This window comes from Rhamphochromis longiceps, linkage group LG8 (genome assembly GCF_057381845.1).
Source record: "Rhamphochromis longiceps isolate RC_006_pf linkage group LG8, R_longiceps_female_GT1.1, whole genome shotgun sequence".
NCBI classification, from domain to species: domain Eukaryota; kingdom Metazoa; phylum Chordata; class Actinopteri; order Cichliformes; family Cichlidae; genus Rhamphochromis; species Rhamphochromis longiceps.
In genome coordinates, this window is record NC_140564.1 from 10436136 (window position 1) to 10452386 (window position 16251).

Consider the following 16251-nt stretch of genomic DNA (forward strand, 5'->3'; position numbering starts at 1 on the left):
TAATGTTATAATGTATATGACTGCATAATTCAGTTTTAAGTGTCTTCTTTTCTTTTTTCCCTCTCGGCCACCGTATTCTGTTTAAAAAAAAGAAAAAAAAGTAGGGGCGGGGAAAGTCATTCCAAGATGGCGCTGCGCACAGTATGTGCTGCTGCTTTACGGACCGGGACAGATTTAGGGGTCAATAATGCGAGGGCATTTGTCACGACAGGTATGGAGTCCATCTGTATTTGGCAATTTTTAAAATACTTCCTGAACGTCTTGAATATAGAAAATATTTCGGTAGGTTATATTAGTTGCAGCAGAGCCCTGATGCACGCTGTCCCCTTACAGACATGGTAGAAATCTCATAAACAAATGTGACGAATAAATTTGGTCAAGCTAAACATTGATCAGGAAAACAACTGAGGTGTTGTAAGAGTGTCAACACATTTAATGCTAAACGGCTCATACATCAGTTACATTATTTTCTGGAAATTAGCTGCTACTGTTTTTTTCTTCTTCTTAATTTTGAACTGCAAAGTGTATGCTGTGCCATTATCCAGTGACTAATATAGTTATCAGTAAATACTCACAGCCATAGTTATAAAGGTGCAAAGATATCTGCCTTAGAATAAACAGGTAAAGTACGAGACAGTGAACTCATCACTCGCTGACAGTTGACTCGGAGTGCAAAATGTCCTCTGCACATTTCCATTTGTTTTGCAGTTTTCAGTCATGCTGTAAAACCAGCAACAAGCTGATAAATAACACAAAGAGAAATGAGGGGTGCTCTTCCTCCAAAGTCTGACTCGCCCACAGGCACTACACTGCCCAGTTAATTAACTTGATCCTCACTTTTCATGACATTTGTCTGATCCTCTGCCAAGACCCTAAAGGCATTGTTTTCAATTTTAAAGAAGGGGATTTGAATGCATGCTCTTGTTCTTTCTCTCCACCACATTTCCTCACATTTGGCCCATAATTTTTACGTAGCCTTGCTTACAAAGTAGAAAGGCGCTGAGGATGCAATGCCTACATCTGTGTACTTCACAGATGTAGGCAAAGTCATCCGCGTGGTATCAAAATGTAATGGATTCTTCCACCTCCCCACTCAGATTTGGGAAATCAGTAGCTTTGACAATCAAAAGGCACAGAAACATACTTTGGTGCAGAATGAATACAAATTAGGTGAAATAGAACAGCGCAGCATCTGGAAAAGTAAATGTGAATCACCATCTATGATCACTATTGTACACTATCACTTTACCATTTAAAGATGTAGCATTTTCAAAAGCGATGTGTCTAACTGTTTGGGATGTTTCCAGCATTCCTCTGCAAACGGGTTCCTCCTTTGGGCCCGATGCCAAATGAAGAGATTGATGTTAAAAACCTGGCGTCGGTAGAGAAGTATCGCAGCTACAATCGTTACTTCAGGCAAGCGGCGGAGGCGAGGAACAAGGACGTATGGTGGAAGACTTACAGGAGCTACGTGGAAAACGCTGACCCTGAGCACGGTGAGATGATGGAGTGAACATCGGGGCAATGTGATGTCTTGTAAATGTCATTTTTTTAATGGTAAAAACTCCAGATAGCACGAAAGAATTCTGTTGTGTTTGAAGGCGCAGAGCGAGTGGACATCGGACTGCCCTACTATCAACCCTGCAGGACCAAAGAAGTAAAGAAGAAGAGGCAGGTGATGAAGGAGAACAAGAAGAACGTCGAGCTGGAGCGGGCGTCTCGTCTGCGCACGTGTAAGCTTACATCAGTTTCTAACGAATTCTCCTGTCGCTCTGTTTTGGTACCCTGTGGTAACAGGTTCCTTGTTGTCCACCAGTTAAGATCCCTCTGGATCAAGTGCAGGAAACTTGGGAGAAGACAACCGGGCCGTTTCATGTTAAAAGACTTGCGGACCACTATGGGGTCTTCAGAGATCTCTTCCCCATGGCTTATTTTCTACCTCAGGTTACACTCAAGGTCTGCTACAGCCAGGATAACGGCACTCATGTGCACTATGGGAATCAACTGACACCCACTGAGGTACGTTAAGAGATTTTGATTCTATGTCCCCCCACACCTTTTATAAATCTTCTTGCATCATGTTCTTTCTGTTCTTTGTGGTCCTCCAGGCAGCGACGGCACCACAGATCAGCTTCAATGCAGAGGAGGGCTCCCTGTGGACCCTCCTGCTTACCTGTCCAGGTACACACAAAATGATCAGTGGACAGTCCTAAGAATGACTGGCTGTCTTTTAATACGTTTAAAAGTGAATCCACACAAGTAACTGAAGGATTCTTTACTTTTGCAGACTGTCCAAATTAAGTACAATTTTTTCCCCCCCTCAGATGAGCATCTTCAAGATAACGAGGCAGAATACATCCACTGGCTTGTGTGAGTAGTCTCATACCAGTCAAATAAGCTTTAAAACTATATGCTGACCATGTTGTGTTTATGCTGAGGTTCAAAAGTGCAATCAGATAATTCCTAAGTCAACAAGATCAATTTACTGATCTAATTTTCCAAAGTATAAGGTTTCCCACTAAATCTGAGCATCCAGTTTCACAAAACATATGGTAAATGGTAAATGGCCTGTATTTATATAGCGCTTTACTAGTCCCCATGTACCCCAAAGAGCTTTACATATCCAGTCATCCACCCATTCACACACACATTCACACACTGGTGATGGCAGCTACATTGTAGCCACAGCCACCCTGGGGCGCACTGTTTAACTGTGTGAGCTTCATGGTGCAGACTGCTGCATTTACAGAGCTTTGTCTCACAGGAGTAAGATTTAGATGTCAAAACTAGTTTATAATCAAAGTACATAATTTCCATATTGATTATTAAATGATTCTGATTCTGATCAGTGTAGTAAGTACAGTTTCTGTGTAAAAAGAGACATCTTGTGGCCAACTGAGGATACAACTCCTGCACAACCCCTTCAGCAAGAGAATCTGGTGGCTGTGTTCTGCTGTGGGAGCAGGGTTTTCATCCTCTTACACTAGTATTTTCCACATGTATTGGTCTGCTTGAGGACACAGTCAAATTGGTACGTGTTTGTTCTGCGTAATCAGTTTTATCCTGCAAATAAACCTTTCTGTGTTTACTTGAGTGGTCTCTGTCAGGACTGAGGAACACTCAATAATAAGGTGTGACACCTGTGAGAGATTTTGAAACTGCTTTCTACCAACAGAAACCAAACACCAAATGATGGAGTGACTTTTGAAAGAATTGTGTTCCATCGCTGCGGTAGACTTTCAGAGATTTAAAAAAAAAAAAAATCTGTGCCAAAGGTCACACACAGGTGGTGCTCAGACTGAGGCTCATAAGGTGGAGCTGGTGACAAACTAATAAATAGGGCATTTGTTTGCTCCCCAGCAAGGCGAACCCTAAAAAGGAAATGGAATAAAACAGAGCTTTGTTCTCTGCTCTTAACTTGAAGTGTAAGATGTTTTGATTGGTCAGATCATCTGGATGAGCACTAAAAAACTTACAGTCCATTCACTTTATGCTGGTTGGCTTACTGTCATTGATTTCTCACTTCAAGTTTAAATCTAAGCTAAATAAACCTCGTTTCGAGTTATTCATGGATTCCTCGAATGATCCATGTCTCTGCAGGGGGAACATACCGGGCGCAGCAGTCCAGGCTGGTGAGGAGCTGTGTCACTACCTGCCACCCTTCCCTGCCAGAGGAACAGGCTTCCATCGCTATATTTACGTGCTCTTCAAGCAGGATGGGCCCATCAACTTCCAGGAAAACATCAGGCCCTCGCCATGGTGAGTAGTACACTAATCAGAGTGGTGGATGATGTATTCTTTTTGGATGGAGTTACAACAATAACAAAGTCCATCCCAACAGCAAGTTACAGCAAGATACCTGTGACTAGGAAATGTGTTGTGCTCAGTAGGTAGGAATAACACTAATCTCAGTGTAGCATTAGCAACTGCCTCCCGAACCACCCAAACCTGGCATATATGTGCGGTTGTAGTGATGGATATACTACAACATATACTAAACACAATTCAAATTTAGAGGTCATTTTATGCGCGAGTAACCCATGTAAGCCAAACTCTCAGGCTGGTTGCTATAAACACTCTGCTACATTGAGTTTTTCTACTCTTGACTCTAAAATGTCATTAAGTGTTGAGATACCATATAGATAACATGGTGATCTCAGACACATAGCAGAGGACGGAAATTTAAAAGCAAAACTTGTGTTTCTGTGGGGCAACCACCATGTGGATGAATGGATAGATAGAGATACAGATCTCTCTGTAAAATACTAGCATCGCACAATCACTATATAGGACCTGAATTATGACGTGTTATTGCAGACCACAAATGCTGGAAAAAAAAACTCTGCCATATTAAATATGCTTCAGACAAGTGGCTGATGCTCCTAGTATACCACAAACCTTAATAAATAAAATCAATTGTCTTGACATGTTGACTTTAGCTCGATTTAGCACAAATACTCTAAACACCTCCTGGATTAAAAAATGTATTGAGTGGGGACATAACTGTTAATCCTGTGTGATACCTAAAAACGCACTGAGCATGTATCGTCTCTCCACACAGCCAATCACTGGTGCAGCGCACGTTTAAAACGGTGGATTTCTACAGAAAGTACCAGGACAACATGACTCCTGTGGGTCTGGCCTTCTTCCAATGCCAGTGGGATCAATCTGTGACAGATACCTTTCACAACACCCTAAGTGAGTCACGGTGTGGGAAAAAGACAACACAATACATGCTGGAACTTGTTTCCCACCTCTAACGTGTTCATCTAAATTGGGCCAGGATTTGTGTGGCAGCTGGTAATGTGAGTTTAACAGTCTGCTTTCCTGCATCTTCTCCTGCAGACATGAGGGAGCCCGTGTTTGAGTTCATCAGGCCTCCAGTGTACCACCCCCCACAGGTCAAATACCCTCACCGGCAGCCCCTACGCTACCTGGACAGATACAGAGACGGGAAAGAGCACACCTATGGGATATACTGATTATCAGACACATGCACATTTGAGGAAACAGCAACAACAATGTGGAATTATGTTTGCCATATTTATGTCATGATTGTAAAAATAAAGCAATTTTCAGCTGCACTGGGGCTGCATTTTATTTACCTTTGCCAAAAAACAAACATTTTATACTCACTAAACATCAATTATCAGCATTTTATTAATGATAATCTGGCAGGGATTTTTCCAGCCAGCAACACCAAATATAAGTCAGCAACATTTAACAGCTCAATAAGAAGCAGGTACATGTGGAGTCAAAATGTGATAGAAGTAACATTTTTATGCCTCAACTATTTATTTATTTATTTTTATAGTTTTAAGCCCACGAGACGTTCATGTCAAAGACCAAAAATTTGTCTAAAAGCCCGTCTAGAAAAAGATACATTTATTCATACTTGATACTATAAACTTTTATTGCTGCAGTTGCTCTAATGTTGAGTAATTATCCCTAATTTTGTGTATACTGAAGCATTCAAAGAAATGTCAGCAGATGGCACTGCTGAGTTAAAATCCCCAGAGACCACACTGATGAGTCAGAACTTTTCAGGAACCTTATTTTAACTATGACTCATATTTGATTGTAAATTCTTAGCAATAATAGCTGCGGATCTTTGCTCATGTGTCTGTTTTATGCCAGTTTTGATTGATTGCACATTAATTTCATTCCATTTTTATTTACATAGCAACAGATGACAACAACAGATGCCTCAAGATGCTTTAAAAACTCTACAATAATAGACAGAGGGCAGAACCAGACATCTATTTTTCTTTCTTTTTTTTAAATGTGGTCCTTTCTGGCAGCTTTTGCAATCAGAATTGTGATCTGAATGCATGGTGCACTGAAAAAAATATGTTGTTGGATTTACTTAATTCAATGGTGGACATTTGTTGCACACAGATGTTTTGCTTTGGCAGCAACTTAAACAATTGAGTTAAATTAACACAATTTATTCATGTTCAATAAACCTGTGCAATTTGTGTTGATAAAATGTGACTTAAACATGTTTTGATGAAGTAATTTGAGCTCTTGGAATATTTTAATCCTTCACAATTTTTTCACTTTATCCCAACACCATTCAATAACTTTTACCCAATACTACTTGGTCACTTAAATACTACATGTTATCTTCAAATTACATTTTGCTATTATATTCTAGTATCAAATACACAATTTTCAAATGGAGGCCTTATAACAGATTGTATTGTTCTCTTCCAAGATGGTTGCTGGCATCCACCAGTAACCTTTAAAAACAAAATGTCTAATTTCACTGCATTGACAGTAGGTAAAGAATTAAACTGACATTACTCCTCCACTGAATCTACATAAATCAACAGTTAAATAATGTCAGTTCTTCCGTGTTCTCTGGAATCAATCACAGCAAAGAAATTGGACTGTTTCTTTTGAAAAATGTTACAGGACAATACAAAACATTCTATTTAAGGCCTCTGACGTCAAGATTCAGTTAAACAACAATTATAACTAAACAATTTGAGGAAATGTTAGTTTCCATTAACATTAAATTAGGTTACTGAATTGGCAAACACCTTCCTATTAACATTACCCATTTTACCCCAACAACTAAAGAAATTAGCACTTGCAGGTCAAAACCTTTATTCAAGAGATGCAAAAATAACATTGATACAGTGACTGTCAAAAATTACAGCACTGATCATACTGTGACATCTTGGTTCAAAACAGCACACTTAGAAATATTCAACGTTCCTTACTTCAACTGAATGAAACTGAAAATACCATTTCACACGACCCATATGGGATATTTAGACTGTATAACTGTTCACGCTACATCTCTTCACTAGTAAAAGAAAGAAAAAATACAAACAGAAATTGAAAAATGCTGCCAAACAGACAAACAGAGAACTTGTACAGAGCAAAAGGAAAAACAAACAACAACAACAAAAACGGCTTGTCCTCATGGCAGTTGCAGAGTATATAAAAATGAACCCTGCGATCTGCTCCTGGAATTGAGCTTCAAAAATGCAGCAGAACAAGTGTGAGATTTAAATGTCCTCTCACCTAGAGCTGGTCACCTCACATGCATAACAGTGAGCTTCGTTACAGGAGCAGTTTTGTCTTAGTTGTGAGCTTTTCTTGAGAGCTGAGTTGCATCCAACTCCATTACCACCCAATGAATCACCTCAAAAGTGTAGCAGAGCTGTGATGGGTAACTCATATTGAAGGAATAAAAAAGGTCCAAACAGCATGGCTACTGCAAAGGTCACGTTATCCAGATCTTGAAGAACTACTATACCCTCGATGATGATGCCAACATCAGAAAAGTCATTGCCTGGCGCATCTCTGGAGACAGATGTTCATTGTGGTTTTCTCAATCTGTGCAGTGGCCTCAGTCAAGTCCTGGTTAAACACAAAACATTTTTTTAAGATTCCCTTTTAAACTCATCTCTTTTGAATCTACCAGTTCTAATGTTAGAGTAATTTAAACCATAGTAAATAGCTATAGCCAAAGAGTGGCCTGCCATGCTGCCATTCATGGTCTAACAGAGTTTCTAAGAGAGAGTGAAAAACATAATAATTTCAAATGCTTTACATTAGTTTTTGTTAGAAAGACACCGGCCCATCAGAAATCCAGGTTATGTCACTCAGAAGATGTTAGAATTTAGACTTTCAGCCCCACAATTTGGTTAGCTGTTGGTCAGTTGGTCTTTTTTTTTTTTTTTCAAACAAAAGCTAATGTAAATACTGGTGGGATTTTCCTTTGTTCACTAGAATGACAAATTTAAAGTTTTTTCACACTGATGTGACCCCTAATACAGGGGTAGGGGTGGGGCCTCAAGGGCCGGCGGCCGAGTTCACTACTAGGCCTCATGTGAACTTCAAATTATTAAAGAGGACTACTGGTCCTAACCAGTCCAATGAGGATCAAGTGGATAACTAAATGCATTTTAAAATGTTGCAAAGCCACAATCTACTCATAAAATACTCACCATGAACTCCTGCACCAAGATATTGCAATTGTCTTTCACACAGATGCGGAGCACTTTGATGAGACTCCCTTTGAGCATTAATGTCATCCTAAAGTATTATAACAAAGAAAACAGAGATTTGTGAACTTTTCAGTAGCACAGAAGAAAATGATCCCAGACAAAAACTTGACTTTTTAAACCAGTCAACATGCAACACCAGCATCTACAAAGCAATATCAAAAATTCCTGTTTGACATCAACTTTATGGATATATAGTTTCCAGAACATTTATTTTTTAAAAAAGATAATTTTTTCTCAGTGGGCCAGTAAATGCATGACAAAAAAGAATGGCATCCTTTCAGTGGAATCAGTACTCACAGGTAATAGTTGACTGTTTCAATGGATGCAGCATAAAAATCTTTTACTGACCTAATGCAATACATATACACTTTGTAGTTAAAGAATTTTAAAGTTCTTACTGTCATCATGGCAGCTACATCCTTTAGCTTTGTGCACTGTTCCCCCGATCACTTTGCAAACACTTTCAGCAGACTGTCAGAGAGAAACTCAGCTCCGTCAGAAACCTTGACTGTAAAGGCATGGTTGGGATGCACTGGAATGCTGCATTTTATCTGAAATAACATTTTGAAATTTTGAAATAACAGCAGGCACTGTGCTTGGTTAATCAGTAATGTTTTGTTGAATAAAAACTGTGTTTCCAGATCTTATGGGATTAAAAAAAATCCAAAGATGTTTGTTTCTGATTTGCAACCCAAGAACCCACAAGTTACAACCTCATTTTAGTTCAAGTGTGCATTAATGTGAGTCCAGTAATCACCTTTCTGACAATACATACAGGTATAAGTTAAACCTATGGCAGATTTTGGATTTCTCAGTTGTATTAATAGGGTGGTCTATTTGAGTATGCATGCACCTAATAATTATACAAAACCTATTATAATTAAGTTACAGAAACCTTAAGCGAAAATAGAATATACTTTCTTACCATAACACCTTGAACCCACAATCCATCAGCTGACTCCTGGTGAAATGCAGAATAGATGTGGTCTCTCAATGTGCAGCAAAAAAAACAAAAAGAAAAGGACAGCAGGTGAGGGCAGGAGGGGTAGGGATGTAAGCTAGCATAATGCCGCTAATGATATTAGCTAAAGCTGTTCAATGTCCAAAATCTCACTAACACCACGGTGCAGTAAATACACAATGTAACTGAAGAGTCAGTTGGCAAATCTATTCACACAGAAAACCAAATTATGTTATGAGCGCCTCATAATTAGGTTTAATGTGATATTACGGCTCTTGTGCCAAAGACAAATTCAAATGAAAAAGCGCCAATTCTTTGACAACAGATAAAACAGCAAATAAGCTAACGGCTCTTTTTTAGCATGTTACATGGCGACACTCTAGACGTTTAACTACATTTGGCTGAAATATGGTAAATATTAATTAAAAAAATCAAGACATACCAAAAACGTAGAGTTGGCTACTCGACTTGACTGAGATGGATGCCTTTTTTGAACCACGATCCAAAGCCCGCGAGATGAAATCACGCGTGGTTTCACGAGATTTAACGTTGCTATCTTATTGACTTACTTCACCTGAACATGATATGAACAATTTAATACACCCTTTCTGCATATCATGTAGTTTTTACACTATATAGTTACATTTATCTTTAAAACATGAGGTAATTGTGTTAAATACATGCAAGATGCTTACATAAATCCAAGAGATGGCCAGTCCCTTTTTTTCAGTGTGGTGCTGAAGACATTTTGCTTTTGCACAAACAGCTATATAGAATCTCTATAGGCTCCTCTTATTCATGTGAATCTTTTATTTGTTTATTTATTCATTTCTTTTTGTGCTATTTCAGATATTACATTATATGTGGTATAATATGATAATGTCTAAGTCAAGGTAGGCAAGAGAAAACAAAAAGAGGAGCTGGTGGTGGCAGTGCTGTGACCGGATGGGGTTTAACTCAGTTCAGTTCAATTCAATTTTATTTATACAGCGTCAAATCACAACAACAGTCACCTCAAGGTGCTTTATATTGTAAGGTAGACCCTACAATAATACATACAGAGAAAAACCCAACAATCATATGACCCCCTATGAGCAAGCACTTTGGTGACAGTGGGAAGGAAAAACTCCCTTTTAACAGGAAGAAACCTCCAGCAGAACCAGGCTCAGGGAGGGGCGGGGCCATCTGCTGTGACCGGTTGGGGAGAGAGAAGGAAGACAGGACAACAGACATGCTGTGGAAGAGAGACAGAGATTAATAACTAATCATCAAATGCAGAGTGGAGTAAACACACGCAAGTTAAAAGAGCTGAGTTAAGAATAAACACTCTGAGCACCTACTGCAGTGTAACTAGGGGAGGATTCAGGGTCACCTGGTCAGTCCTAAATGTAACCTTTTTCAAAAGGGAAAGTCTTCAGCCTAATCATAAAAGAAAATGTCTGTCTCCCAAATCCAAACTGGGAAATAATTCCACAGAAGAGGGGTGGGAAATCTGAGGGCTCTGCCTCCCATTCTATTTTTAACTATCCCAGGAAACATCAGTAAACCTGCAGTCAGAGAGCAAAGTGCTCTATTACCTCATACAGTACTATGAGGTATAAAGCAGTCCTACATACAGGGAGTGCAGAATTATTAGGCAAATGAGTATTTTGTCCACATCATCCTCTTCATGCATGTTGTCTTACTCCAAGCTGTATAGGCTCGAAAGCCTACTACCAATTAAGCATATTAGGTGATGCGCATCTCTGTAATGAGAAGGGGTGTGGTCTAATGACATCAACACCCTATATCAGGTGTGCATAATTATTAGGCAACGTCCTTTCCTTTGGCAAAATGGGTCAAAAGAAGGACTTGACGGGCTCAGAAAAGTCAAAAATAGTGAGATATCTTGCAGAGGGATGCAGCAGTCTCAAAATTGCAAAGCTTCTGAAGCGTGATCATCGAACAATCAAGCGTTTCATTCAAAATAGTCAACAGGGTCGCAAGAAGCGTGTGGAAAAACCAAGGAGCAAAATAACTGCCCATGAACTGAGAAAAGTCAAGCGTGCAGCTGCCAAGATGCCACTTGCCACCAGTTTGGCCATATTTCAGAGCTGCAACATCACTGGAGTGCCCAAAAGCACAAGGTGTGCAATACTCAGAGACATGGCCAAGGTAAGAAAGGCTGAAAGACGACCACCACTGAACAAGACACACAAGCTGAAACGTCAAGACTGGGCCAAGAAATATCTCAAGACTGGTTTTTCTAAGGTTTTATGGACTGATGAAATGAGAGTGAGTCTTGATGGGCCAGATGGATGGGCCCGTGGCTGGATTGGTAAAGGGCAGAGAGCTCCAGTCCGACTCAGACGCCAGCAAGGTGGAGGTGGAGTACTGGTTTGGGCTGGTATCATCAAAGATGAGCTTGTGGGGCCTTTTCGGGTTGAGGATGGAGTCAAGCTCAACTCCCAGTCCTACTGCCAGTTTCTGGAAGACACCTTCTTCAAGCAGTGGTACAGGAAGAAGTCTGCATCCTTCAAGAAAAACATGATTTTCATGCAGGACAATGCTCCATCACACGCGTCCAAGTACTCCACAGCGTGGCTGCAAGAAAGGGTATAAAAGAAGAAAAACTAATGACATGGCCACCTTGTTCACCTGATCTGAACCCCATTGAGAACCTGTGGTCCATCATCAAATGTGAGATTTACAAGGAGGGAAAACAGTACACCTCTCTGAACAGTGTCTGGGAGGCTGTGGTTGCTGCTGCACGCAATGTTGATGGTGAACAGATCAAAACACTGACAGAATCCATGGATGGCAGGCTTTTGAGTGTCCTTGCAAAGAAAGGTGGCTATATTGGTCGCTGATTTGTTTTTGTTTTGTTTTTGAATGTCAGAAATGTATATTTGTGAATGTGGAGATGTTATATTGGTTTCACTGGTAAAAATAAATAATTGAAATGGGTATATATTTGTTTTTTGTTAAGTTGCCTAATAATTATGCACAGTAATAGTCACCTGCACACACAGATATCCCCCTAAAATAGCTAAAACTAAAAACAAACTAAAAACTACTTCCAAAAACATTCAGCTTTGATATTAATGAGTTTTTTGGGTTCATTGAGAACATGGTTGTTGTTCAATAATAAAATTATTCCTCAAAAATACAACTTGTCTAATAATTCTGCACTCCCTGTATTTTTAGGAAATGCTGGTAAAAAAAACAAGACTTTCCGTGGCTTCATAGTGCTGCTGAAGGCCAAGGTGATGCAATCCAGTTTAAGTATCAGGTTATATTTTTAGGGCCGAGTAATACATTCAGTAAGAAGCAGGAAATTAGAGATCACCTGATCATTTATGTCTTTAAGAGATTTCTCCAGTTTAACTCATTAATGTGGGTCATCATATAATGATACAACCTAAGGGAAGCATCTATAAACTAAATGAAACATGCCTCGGGTGAGCATCAACCTCAGATTATTAAACTGACACGTTGCTTAATGCGCCAACTTGCACTTGAAACTCCACTGTATCCACAGCCCTGACACAGCAACAGGAAAAGTTGGGAACAATTTTGAGGACCCATGCAAGACTTCAGATGGCTTCTAAAATGTGTATAACGTACCTGTCCAGCAAAATACATTACTGTAACTTCAGGGCAAGCTAACCTGTTTATCCTATATTAAATTGCCAAGTAGATTCATGAAACCTGTTTTTCAGGACATTTCACAATATGAAAAAAACCTTCACATCAGTGTGAATTGGTCCACTAAAACTACACTAAACTAAAAGAATCGAGATACCTAAATTATGACTAAATGTCATAGTAGACTATCAATATAATTAAATGAAAATTTGCTGTCAAAGTGAACCTTGAATCATACAGATCCAATATCTGATTTACGAATAAGGACTTTACAGATCGGCTTTCCATTTTCAGTTTATTAAATCTTGCAGAGTAGTCCTTACCTCTAAATATAACCTCTCTCTTCTGTGAATATTACTAAACAAATAAAATCAATTGTCTTGACATGTTGACTTTAAGTCGATTTACCACAAATACTCTAAACACCTCCCGGATTAAAGCGTGCATTGAGTGGGCACATAACTGTTAATCTGTGTGATAACTAAAAACGCACTGAGCATGTATCGTCTCTCCACACAGCCATTCACTGGTGCAGCGCACGTTTAAGACGGTGGATTTCTACGGAAAGTACCAGGACAACATGACTCCTGTGGGTCTGGCCTTCTTCCAATGCCAGTGTGATCAGTATGTGACAGATACCGTGCACAACACAAGACACATCACATAACAACACAATACATGCTGGAACCTGCACGTCTCTCTAACGCGTTCATCTAAGTTGGGCCAGGATTTTTGTGACAGCTGGAAATGTGAGTTTAACGGTTTGCTTTCCTGCATCTTCTCCCTGCAGACATGAGGAAACGTGTCAAATACCGGCAGCCCCTACGCTAGCTGGAAAGATACAGAGATGGAAAAGAGCACAACTATGGAATGTACTGGTTATGCAACACATGCATATTTGAGAAAACGTCAACAACTATGTGGACAATGTTTGTCATATTTATGTCATGATTGTAAAAATAAAGCAAATTTCAGCAGCACTGGTGTTGCTTTATAGTTTGCTTTGTTAAAGACCATATATAATATGTCACATAGCTCCACATCTTCATTTTAAGCATTTCTAGCAAACAATGGGAGATTGACGATGGCTCCTGGGCTAGGCAGATCCTCACGTACTAATGAATATTTAATGAATTGGAAAAAAGGGAGGGAGCGTGGGGCACAAAAGCTTGTAGAATCTGATTATAGCTATGACTCATATTTGCCTGCATATGCTTATCAATTATAGCTGCCCATGTTTGCTTATGTGAAATGTCTCTTTACTGCCAGTTTAGATGGATTGCACTTACAGTTTAAAAACTTCTGCGTGCCTGTCTGATCAGAACAGAACAAAAAATACAAATATTTAAGTACAACATGCCCTCATATGTTTGAAAATTTGCAAAAGTTTGTGGTTTTCATATTTTTAATCCCCTTCAGATAAATTTCAATAATTGATGTTCCGATGTTTCCTTATCTTGGCATTTCCACATTGGTCTGTATTAATCTTTATAGTTAAACTGAACCCTGTACGATCTATCATTAGCTGAAAGACTGCAAAGTTTCTTGCCTTTTCTTATCGGCTCTTCTTCTTTAAAAATATTTCTTGGCAGTTGCAAACAGCAAAATGGTGCATTACTGCCAGCAACTGGTGTGGAGTGCGTCTTTGCTCCTCTTTTTCTTCCAAAGCAAGATAATTGGAGCTGATGAGCTGCAGGTGTGACGCCTGCACAGTGGCCTTTTTAAACCTCACAGGTGACTTCCATCTGTGCTTGGTTGCTGGAATAATGGGAGCTTTTCGGACCATTCTCGTTTGTCTGCTGACTGTTTGGCTTGCTGGAGGTTTTGTAGCTTCTTTCTGCTTCGTTTGACATTTATGTTAATTAACTTAGGAGTAGTTTTTTGTAAGATAAGATCTTGGAACTGCTAGAAGGTTCTGGTGTAAAGATTCGGAAATATCACTTAGCTATTGCAAGTTATCGCTTTTGGCATCAAACGGCATAAAGAATGAACAGAAATGCGCTAATTGTAAATCATGTTCCTCCTGTTTTGCAGTCAGTGGATTGAATCACAGACAGAATAAAGTGCTGCAGAGGGAAAAGACAGGTAAGGTCCCTGGCTTCTAATTTATGCTTGAGGGCACACGGTTACAACATTCATTTCAAGATGGTTGGTGATTAAAATGCCTGTCATTCATCTGAAAGAGTGAAAAATGTATAGAACACAAAATTTTCAAAAGCTTATCAGGGCATGTTGTACTAAGTGTATTCACTTTTTTTTTTGTCTTGTATCCTGTGACAAGACTACTCAATGTGATTTGAAGTTATTAAATAAGAAAAATGAAGGGGGAATGCTTAAATTGTCAAGAACTGGGTTGTTGCCAGCAGTTGAGTTTAATGGTTATATTATGTGTAATGTTTTCAAATTAAAAGTATAAAACACAGGGTCATAATTCAAATAGACACTTATGTAAGTACCTGTTACTGTCTGTATGTGTGGACTCGGAGGAAGATATTTGTTAACTTTGGAAACCAGCTGAAGGTTGTAGTATAAACTTTCCCTCAATGTGAAAACCTTTTGTATAATAAGAATGTTGTGTTTACAGGTCTTGGAGCCAATGATGGTTCAATACAGAGAGCGCTTGCCCTGCTCCAGTCAATATTGACTCAAAATGTTGATGAAGGTAAGCAAGATCCAGTTTTATGTAGTTTGTTGCCAGTAGTTGACAAGCATGTGACAGCACACTTGTGTGGGGCACATGCATGAGGGCTTTGGTCAGTGGTGTTGTAATTGACTTAAAAATCCTTATCTACATTGTTCATTGACGTAATGTAGATATTTATGCAACAGTATCCTTGCATATGACCAAAAAGTCATGTAGGGCACAAAGTCTGGGACCAGTTGCTCGGTGTGGATTTGACTAAATCTTAATCGTGTCTGTGGTTTTGTTTAAATTTTGTTTTTATTTTTGTTCCAGTACAACAGGAAACTAATGAAGTGGATACTGAAGCATCAGTTGGAAACTTGAAATCTGGATTGCCTTTGAAAAAGCCAAACAATGTTAAAACCGTGAAGGGAAAAACTGCAGTCAGTCAGAATGTTGGTTTCCAGGGAGGTTTCTCCAAACCGACTGACTCCAACGCCACGGCGGGCGGCCTGCCGACTGACTCCAACGCCACGGCGGGCGGCCTGCCGACTGACTCCAACGCCACGGCGGGCGGCCTGCCGACTGACTCCAACGCCACGGCGGGCGGCCTGCCGACTGACTCCAACGCCACGGCGGGCGGCCTGCCGACTGACTCCAACGCCACGGCGGGCGGCCTGCCGACTGACTCCAACGCCACGGCGGGCGGCCTGCCGACTGACTCCAACGCCACGGCGGGCGGCCTGCCGACTGACTCCAACGCCACGGCGGGCGGCCTGCCGACTGACTCCAACGCCACGGCGGGCGGCCTGCCGACTGACTCCAACGCCACGGCGGGCGGCCTGCCGACTGACTCCAACGCCACGGCGGGCGGCCTGCCGACTGACTCCAACGCCACGGCGGGCGGCCTGCCGACTGACTCCAGTTCACTAAATGTGAAGCAGCTGAAGTTGGTGCTGGAAGACTTGACTTTGGCTTTGGAATCTTACACTAATTCCACAGTCCTGACACAATAG

At 40.3% G+C, this 16251-nt stretch overlaps 2 protein-coding genes and 1 long non-coding RNA gene across 4 annotated transcripts; 2 read left to right on the forward strand and 1 right to left on the reverse strand.

Moving 5' to 3' along the window:
* The first annotated feature begins 101 nt into the window (after positions 1–101).
* Positions 102–5084, forward strand: mrpl38 (mitochondrial ribosomal protein L38). 2 transcript variants are annotated; one of them, XM_085415718.1, is made up of 9 exons: positions 102–211; positions 1308–1496; positions 1602–1733; positions 1817–2019; positions 2109–2181; positions 2325–2370; positions 3601–3759; positions 4562–4698; positions 4846–5084. In XM_085415718.1, the coding sequence occupies exons 1-9, from the start codon at positions 127–129 to the stop codon at positions 4980–4982; spliced, it is 1161 nt and encodes a 386-aa protein (XP_085271844.1). In that variant the 5' UTR covers positions 102–126; the 3' UTR covers positions 4983–5084. The 2 variants fall into 2 exon arrangements, with proteins under 2 accessions (XP_085271844.1, XP_085271845.1); XM_085415719.1 differs by having other exon boundaries at positions 1602–1675; positions 1798–2019.
* Positions 5085–6690: 1606 nt separating this feature from the next.
* LOC146663101 (uncharacterized) lies at positions 6691–9213 on the reverse strand. The gene is made up of 4 exons (XR_014912903.1): positions 8950–9213; positions 8423–8575; positions 7965–8052; positions 6691–7374 (listed from the first exon to the last, which is right to left on the reverse strand). It is a non-coding gene; the product is annotated as an uncharacterized LOC146663101 (long non-coding RNA).
* A 4965-nt stretch (positions 9214–14178) lies between these two features.
* On the forward strand, positions 14179–16251 carry LOC146663102 (uncharacterized). The gene is made up of 4 exons (XM_085415207.1): positions 14179–14433; positions 14647–14697; positions 15197–15274; positions 15569–16251. The coding sequence occupies exons 1-4, from the start codon at positions 14298–14300 to the stop codon at positions 16249–16251; spliced, it is 948 nt and encodes a 315-aa protein (XP_085271333.1). The 5' UTR covers positions 14179–14297.